This window comes from Candoia aspera, chromosome 2 (genome assembly GCF_035149785.1).
Source record: "Candoia aspera isolate rCanAsp1 chromosome 2, rCanAsp1.hap2, whole genome shotgun sequence".
Taxonomy (NCBI): Eukaryota; Metazoa; Chordata; class Lepidosauria; order Squamata; family Boidae; genus Candoia; species Candoia aspera.
Window position 1 is genome coordinate 6,707,531 of NC_086154.1, and position 9,063 is coordinate 6,716,593.

The 9,063-nt window shown below is 40.7% G+C and overlaps 1 protein-coding gene across 1 annotated transcript; it reads left to right on the plus strand.

Moving 5' to 3' along the window:
- Positions 1-1,713: 1,713 nt before the first annotated feature.
- On the plus strand, positions 1,714-7,808 carry LOC134492354 (vomeronasal type-2 receptor 26-like). Its single transcript, XM_063296528.1, has 2 exons — positions 1,714-2,004; positions 6,924-7,808. The coding sequence occupies exons 1-2, from the start codon at positions 1,714-1,716 to the stop codon at positions 7,806-7,808; spliced, it is 1,176 nt and encodes a 391-aa protein (XP_063152598.1).
- The last annotated feature ends 1,255 nt before the right edge of the window (positions 7,809-9,063 follow it).

Here is a 9,063-nt window from a genome sequence, read left to right on the forward strand (position 1 = left end):
CTTTTTTCTGGACCCTTATTCACTGATAATATGAAGGAATTGCAGACAGGAATTTATTTAGTCACTGAATTTCCAAATGCGTATGATTGCCATTTGACATGATGCCAGATATCATAATCAAGTAATGATTTCAATGGAGGTTAAGTCTCCACCCAAGATCTTTAAAATCTAAACTTGTCCAGAAATTTAGACCGTATTGGTACGTGTCTGAGTGAGGAGATGGTGGTCGAAATGCCTTTCCAACTGTAGGATTTAATGATTTTCTATTTTATATAGAGGCATAGGTCAAACTTCAAACTATTAAGTATTGCAGAATGTAAAAAAAAATCTTTGAAATTGATCTAATAACTTTTATTAATGTATTTTATGTTTTTATGTTTTTATTTTTTTAAGTTAATATTTTTAGAAATATTGTAATCCATGCAGAGGAACTCTTCTGCATGGGTAGATTAGAAGTACTGTTGTTAAAAAAAAAAGTTAAATAAAATGTTCTTTTCATGTATTTTTCTAGGATAGCAACGCCAGAATACTGGAAAATCCTGTCCTTCCTTTTTGCCATCCAGCACATCAACCAGGATTCCCGCCTCTTACCAAACCTCACCCTGGGTTACAATATTTATGAAAACTATTTCAGTGCACAAATGACTTCGGATGCTCTGCTGGACCTGCTTTCGGATGGGGAGGCCAACGTTCCCAACTACAGCTGTGGAAGGCAGAGAAACACAGTGGCCATTCTTGAAGGAGCCGAGACTGACATTTCCATCCAGATTTCAACCATGTTGGGCACCTACAAAACCCCACAGGTGTGTCTTTGCTGGGAGGAGAATTTTTAGTCATGCAACCTTCAGTCAGAGGTCTTGTATTGCAAGTGAAGAAGAGAGTGATATTGTGTACATGGTAGGCATTAAGGATGAAGCTTCAGGTTAGGCAAAGGGAAGGGAGGATTAGAGCAGACGTATCCCCTCCCACCATGGTCCCAGTCCAGATTGGGGGAGCTTCGAGTTTCAGGAGTCTGAAAATTTCTCCTCTGATTAAGCAAAGGGGAAGGGAAGCAATTTATAAATCAATGGGTGAGGAGGTAAACCATCATTGCAAGGACTGGAATTATTGCTTCATTAAGGCCAGAATTGTTATCTTTAATTGTGAATGTTATGAACATCAAATAAAACACCATATTTCATTGCTTTTCAGATTAGCTATGCTTTTGTTTCCCAGACTTTGAGCGATAAAACTCAGTCTCCTTTCTTCTACCCGATGCTCCCTGCTGAAGGAGTCCAGTACCCAGGGATGGTCAAGCTGCTCCTCCATTTTAGGTGGACCTTGGTTGGGCTGATTGCTCCAGACACTGACAAGGGGGAGAGGTTCATAAGGATGTTGACTTCCATGCTGATTAGGAACAGCATTTGTCCAGTATTCTCACAAATATTTTCCAACTCTGTCTATCACTTGTTGATAAGCGATGGCCCATACCGCAATTGGAGACAAGTGAATGTCTTTCTTTATGGTCCTGGAACTTATTCATTCAATATGGGACTAATCATTATACAACGAGTATTTGAAACTTTCAAGGAGCCAGTTACAGGAAAAGTCCTGATCACAACGATCCGATGGGACTTCACCATTTTTTTGAAAGTTGGTACCTTTCCCATTCAATTCATCCATAGCATTTTTTCCTTTCTGATGAAGAGAAACCACAAGGCTAAGCACGGTGACATGATCTATTTTTACCCTGTCATGCAATACATTTCACAGACATCCTTTCTGTGCTCCTACACCAAGGATGCCTTTTCCGTCAAAGTCTGGAGACGGTGCAGAGAGAGAGAGGAACAGGAGGCTCTGCCAGAGGAGCTGATTGATCAGATCCTGTCTCTGGACAACTACTTCACTTACAACACCGTCTGGGCTGTGGCCCGGGCCTTCCATGCAGCCTATTTGTCAAGATCAAGGAAGACAAGGATCAAAGGTGGGAAGGACTTGGAGACTCCAAGGCTGAAGGCTTGGCAGGTAATTCTTTTCTGTTGCATGTCTCTCTCCTGCATCTGAGAATCAGTTTTACGCATGTAAGAACTAGGCTTATATTCTAAAAAAATAATAATAATCAATGTCAAAAATGAAATTGAATTTCAACTTTCCTCTCCATTTTGCATTCCCTTCATATTTTTCTTTCTTTTGTTGTAGATTCTCTTTTAAAATTTCATTTTGAAGAAAATATTTGGATGTCTTCACTGTTTAGCCATTTTTTCTTTCGTTCAATCAAATATCATTTTCTTACATACTGATAATGGTTTTGTGGCTCATCTATCCTTTTGCTTGCATGTCTCTTCTTTGACATTTTCTTTGTAAGCAGGAGCCCCTCCGTCACTCATCCAATTCTGTCCCCGTCATTCTCGTGATCTGTGGGGTGTATTAGACAGTGTCACCCTTCTGACCCCTCACCTGCTGGGTTGCCCCTCTGCTCATGAGCTGCCTTTGCTCGGGCACAATTTCCATTTCTTGGTTAAAAAAGAAACCTGTTATTCCTCTGACACTCTTTTAAACGTTCAGTAGGATTGGAGACCCTGAATGGAGAAGGGTCACAGCAAAGGGCAGGACTGGCCAACTTTTTCTGGGCTGAAAATGTATGGAGGCTACTGAGGTTTGGGTTCTTCTCCTGGCCACGTGACCCATCCGTCAGCTTCAGGCAGAGTTCCCCTCACAGAACATGCCAGTAGAGCAAAGGCATCCATAGTAATCCTCAAGGGGAGCCAAGGTTTTTCTCTCAGTGAGCTTCCCATTGACCTGTAGACCTCTAAAGAGATGGGGCAGCACTGGGTCTCTGTGAGGAGCTTTGGGTTTCATCTTGACATCAGTGGGCAGAATTCCCCCAGTGCGGTTGTGCTCAACGTCATTTCTCTTTGGGTTCTTAAGTTTTGACCTGCACCTTTTCTCTGTAGCACTACATCCTCCATTTTTTTTCTCCCAGAACATACGTTCAGGTAAAATGGGCTAACTCAGAGTAAACAATTGGCTTGGACTCTGCTGAGGGGGAGCTACTAACTCCTGAACTGCTACACCACCTTGGCAAAGAGTTGAAAGGAACCTGGTAGCACATTCAGCAGGTGGATTTCTGCATGTTAAGGTCTGATCTCAGAAGTTGCTTCATCCACTCAGTAAAATGTGTTTTTTTTCCCCTACATACACTATGTGTCTGTCTGAATCTGTATTCTTGCTTGGATGTTTATCAGTTGAGAGAGATTTTGCACCTGCCATGGTCATTTCTCCCCCCCCCCCACTTTCCACTATCTTCAACTCTCAGGTCCTGAAGCATATTTTAGTGACTTATTTTATATTAAGTGACTTGCATCTTTTTCTGGAAAGATTCTTTCATTCTGAGAGAAGTTTTATCCTATCACACCTTCTTCTAGCTATGGAAAAGGCAAGACAAGCTGAGAGAAACAAAGGTTTGCATGCCCTCCTGAGCGAAAGAGGAGATTTCATAATCTTCTCTTTTTTAGGACTCCCCCATAAGAAAGCCATCGGGCCACTTGGCACCTCTCTCTTTCCCTGCAATTGTGTGCTTCCCTTCAGAAGTACTTCATATAAAGGAATATCACCTAGAAAAAAGATTATGGTTCAGAAATTACAAATTAGATGCAATCAGGTAAATTCTCCAATAGCTTCTTGCCTTGTTCAACAAGGGATCTCACTTGAACAGTTTTTGAGAAGTGTTTTCATGGTAGTTATTAAGAACTCCAAGAACACCAATTCAGAAAATAATTTTCTAAGGTATTACATGGTTTTGTCCGTTGAAGAAGAAGACTGAAACCAAAATAATAATAAATAACCCATCACTACTATTTATTCATTAAAATTGCAGGTAATTATATTTTGTTGTTTATTCATTTAGTTGCTTCTGACTCTTCGTGACTTCATGGACCAGCCCATGCCAGAGCTTCCTGTCGGTTGTCAACACCCCCAGCTCCCCCAGGGACGAGTCCGTCACCTCTAGAATATCATCCATCCACCTTGCCCTTGGTCGGCCCCTCTTCCTTTTGCCCTCCACTCTCCCTAGCATCAACATCTTCTCCAGGCTGTCCTGTCTTCTCATAGAGGGCAAATAATAACACAAGTGGAAGGTTGGGGAAGTTTATCACAAAGACTATTTGAGGCTGGTGTATCAGGCAATCCGGTAGAGATCAGTTAATCCTCTACAAGAATTTATCCCATTATTCAATTCAAGGAGAGAAAGGCAAGGAATTCAGAGGACATGGAAAATTCAGAGAAGGCAGAAAGAAGAAAATAGAGACTCTTGGTGCAAGATGGCACAGCAGAATGTTGAAGGCTTCCTGGCCTAGCAACAAAGAAAATAAATCTAGGCGATGTAGCCTTCACCCACAAGACATACCCAGACTCACACATCTCCTAAGAGGGAGAGTATTATAACACAGGCAAAGTGTAAATGAAATGGAGAGAAGGTTTTTGGATTGGAGATGGAGAGAGAGAGGCCAAGAGGAAGGAAAAGAAGTGCTGGTCCTTTGCAGTGCTCCTCACAATTCTGGCCCTCAAGAGTCAGAGTCAGATCCTCCAGAGCTTGGAGGAGAGGGAAGACAGAGCATGTCCATCTTTAGCTTCTTCTTGCTGCTCTTTGCCTGGGTCTTCTCAGCTGGTTGCTTGGCTTTGTAAACCCCAGTTCCTCACCATCTGGGAATTCACACTAGTTTATGGGGTGGGTGTTCATATACTGACATCTTCATTTGTATACTGTATATAGAGAGAAATCTTCATTTCACCTCCAGCACAAGGAAAGGGGTCTTACCATAGAAAGTTGGATATCCTGTCTAAAAATACCCATTTTCTCTTCCATTCCAGCTTCATTCCTTCCTTCAACATTCTCAGTTTTACAATAATTCCATAGAAGGGGTCTGTTTGGATGAGAAGGGAGACCTGGCATCAGACCTGGACCTTGTGAATTGGGTGATTTTCTCCAATCTGTCTGTTAGAAAAGTGAGGTTTGGGAGTCTAGAAAGACAAGGATCCCAGGATTTCACGTTCATGATCAACCGAAATGGGGCTGCAGAGATGGAGGGGCTGAACAAGGTGGGAAAAAGATTATTTTGCTCTCTCTGAGGCTCCTACCAACAGGATGGCAGTCTTTGGGCAGGGAGTGGTTTTGAATGTCACTGAAATTCTCTAAGTGAGCCAGTATATTTCTTGGTTAGATATCAAGGAGTCTATGAGAAATATACCTTTAAATATTTTAGTAAACTATTTATTAGTCCTCTGCAAATGTAGGTAGATTTGAGTCATAGGGCAAAGGGATTCCTTTTGCCAAAGCAAACTATCCATCTAAATCTCATCTTGAGTAATTTAGTATATAAATTTAGATCCTAAGTCTAAAAATTGTAGCGTGTGAAAAATTAGAAAAGAAGATAACATGGAAGCAACATGAAGTTGAATCGGTTTGATGAGCTGCAATGTGTTTATAGGCTTTAAACTGAGTAAACCTGAGTCGTGAATTGCAGATCACTCAGCCCTTCCCCCTTTGCCTCTTTTCTGGAAGTGAATTCTTTTTCTGGATGTCCTTCCTCTCTCTGCCCAGCCCCTGCCTCCTTCCAGGTGTGTGGAAAGCTGTCGTCCCGGATTCAGGAAGGTGGCTCAGGAAGGGAAGCCCATCTGCTGCTACGACTGTCTTCCTTGTGCAGAAGGAACCATCTCCACCCAGGAAGGTGGGTGACAGCAGTTGAAAGCGGCACGCTTTTGGGAAGTCCACATGGGCGTTTTTGTTAGCGACAACAAGCTTGCTTATTAAAAATTAATGTCTTTGTAATATGTATAATTAATTTCTTCTAAGTGAATTATAAGAAGTCATCTTAGTGGCTAAACTGGGATAGGACATTAAAAGATACAGGACAAATGAGGGTTGAGCATTATGCGGGAGATGCCATCTCTTGCTCTTCATCTTGCACACGTATTTTTCACGTTTCAGTTTGCTATTTACTTCTTTTCTTTGAACAGTGATGATTACCAGGGCATAAAGACATTTGTTGGGTTTTCTTGCAGTTGTCCAAGTCTGGATGGAACCATTTCTATGGATAGCCAGAGGTCATGGTTTCAGATTTCCTGAGAAGCCAAGAGGCAGGAAACTGTCTTGGATGATTTTAGAGCTCAGTGACTTCTCTCTGTGCCTCCTCCATTCTCCACTCCTCCTTGCTATATTCACAATCCAGATTAGAGCACTTCCCCATTTTGGTCTCTATACTGAACAGGGATGGAGGCATGATGAACTAAATCGACCTTTCAACTCCTGGATTAACTCCTGAATGGAGGAGAGGAGTGGGAAATCATGAGTCAGGGTTGAGTCAAACTTCCTTCTTGCCCTCAGGGGAAGATGGCCTCCTTGCTGCTTATACAAAACACAGGAATGCATTTTGATGTCCTCAACCTATATCTATATCCAACTAATTATGAAGGCTACCTCCACCTAACTTTTCTTGCTCCATGGAAAAAGTAGTGTTTTTCCACTTCTGCTGACAGAAGCTGTACTAAGTGGCCCTTTGCCTGCAGTTCTTTCCATTTTAGGAAGTGTTTCATTGGTCCCCTGAAGCACCGATGAAAGGCTGGACTTTTAATTTCAAGAGTTCAGCTGTGGAATGGTAAAATGGTCTCCCTCCCTCCCTCCCTCCCTCCCTCCATCACAAATCATGATCGACTAAATTCATAACTCCTCCCTTCCTCTATACAAGTTCATTGATGAAATGGTGACATTGAAAAAAGAAAAGTAAAATTAAGAACTTCCTGCTGGAGGGAAATGAAGAAGCGTACTGACTTCTTCCACCCAAAATCATTCACAGCAGCACCAATTTCACCTAACTGATGTGTTTGATTAAAATATCTGCTTAACTGGGTTACTTAATTACTCTTTCTCTTTTTCAGATGCAGAAAAATGCACCAAATGTCCAGAAGATCAACATCCAAACACCAGTCGTGTTCACTGTATTCCCAAGATTAAAAACTACCTTTCTTATAAAGAAAATCTGGGAATCATCCTGACTTCCATTGCCTTGTTTCTGTCTTTAACCACATGCTTTGTCTTGGGAATCTTCATTAAATTCCTGGAAACACCAATTGTCAAAGCCAACAACTGTGACCTCTCTTATGTCCTCCTTGTCTCCCTCCTGCTTTCCTTCTTAACCTCCTTCCTGTTCATTGGCAGTCCAATGAAAGCAACCTGCCTTCTTCGACAAACAGTCTTCAGCATCATCTTCTCAGCTGCCATCTCTTCAGTCTTGGCCAAAACAATCACAGTGCTGTTAGCCTTCTTGGCTACAAAACCAGGGAATAAAGTGCAGAGATGGCTGGGGAAGAACCTAGCCAACTCCATCATCCTTTCTTGCTCTGGTGTCCAAGTTGTCCTCTGCAGCATCTGGTTGGGCACTTCTCCCCCATTCCCTGACTCTGACATGCACTCCCAACCTGGAGAGATCATCCTACGATGCAACGAAGGATCCGTCACCATGTTTTATGGTGCTCTCAGCTACATGGGCTTCCTGGCTGCCATTTGCTTCACGGTGGCTTTCCTGGCCAGGAACCTCCCTGGGGCCTTCAACGAAGCCAAGCTGATCAGCTTCAGCATGCTGGTCTTCTGCAGTGTCTGGGTGTCCTTTGTGCCCACCTACCTGAGCACCAAGGGCAAGTACATGGTGGCTGTGCAGGTCTTCTCCATCTTGGCCTCCAGTGCTGGCCTGCTGGGCTGCATCTTCATCCCCAAGTGCTACATAATTCTGCTAAGGCCCGATCTCAATACAAAAGAACATGTGATGTCAAAATAAAACAGTAGTGAATTTTTAGTAGGTGGTTCCACAAAATGCCAGTTACTAATTCCAACAAACAGCAAACTCTTTAATGTTCTTTATTCTTTTTAAAACAAATGCACAGTCCTTAAAAAAAAACTCATTTCAACTCTACCATTTTTTTGTTTTTTTCACTGTTTTCACTATTTTATTATAAGACATAACTAATGAGCTATATAAATTTATACAATATTTACTAGAGATTATTACAGTTCTGTTTAGATAAACCTTTAAAGATAGATAGAGAAAAAGAAGAGATTTATATCAGGTTTAACTATCATTTGAAATGGAATGTTAATAAGCATAAGGTTGTTGTACATCCAAAGCTAAATATAGCATTAACAAACAACTGCAAATTACATCAAAATATCTGTTATACAATAAAGTTTTCTATCTTAAGCTGCATATTTAATCCTAAAGTCTCCACTATATTGTTACTTATTATGGTTTGCACATATAAAAGAAAAAGAGAAAATAGACAAAGCAAATAAACAACAAGAAAAAGAAGTAAAAGAAGAAATAGAAAAAAGAAGGAGAAAAGAAAGGTTATTTGGTTTGTAACTTCCCCCTTTTTGAGCCTCTACTAATTTGCAGTGTTTAGAAACATCTGGGCCCCCTTTGAAGCCAAACCGTAAGCGATTATATTTGCTGTGTTGCATGATGAGCTGTATGTAAGGAACCATTCTCACTTAAAGTTGGTTAAACTTCTGTTATGAATATATTCTTTTAATTTTGCTGCATTTTCCCTAAGTTTAAGTTCCCAATCAAATATTGTCAGATTTGTATCTTTCTTCCAGTTTTGGGCAAAATTCATTCTTGGTGCTGTGAGCATGTATCTCAGTAAGTTAATGATATTTCTTGTCAATGTTGTATGGAATTATACTTAATATGAAAAACTGGTTTCATTTCAAATTTAATTTCCAAAATTTTCTGCATTATGTTATGTATGTCTTTCCAATACTTTGGAGGGTTTTTACCTGTCCACCACATGAGATCAAATGTTCCTTCTGTATCATCACATTTCCAACATTTATTAGTGTATGATTTTCCACCTTAGATATTATTGGTGGAATTGCGTGCCACCTACAATACATTTTTTTAAATCAATTTTCCTTTAAATTATAACTTGGTGTAAATTTTATAGATTTAGTCCATAGTTTTTCCCATGGTTGTATTGTGATTGGTTTTTTTTTTTGAAATGTTGATCCATTTTGTCATAGGTTTTTGGCTTGTT

Coding starts and splice junctions, on each gene's coding strand:
- LOC134492354 (XM_063296528.1), top strand. CDS start 1,714: ATGATCTATTTTTACCCTGTCATGCAATACATTTCACAGACATCCTTT. Junction 2,005..6,923: donor CAAGGCTGAAGGCTTGGCAG/GTAATTCTTTTC, acceptor GATGCAGAAAAA/TGCACCAAATGTCCAGAAGA.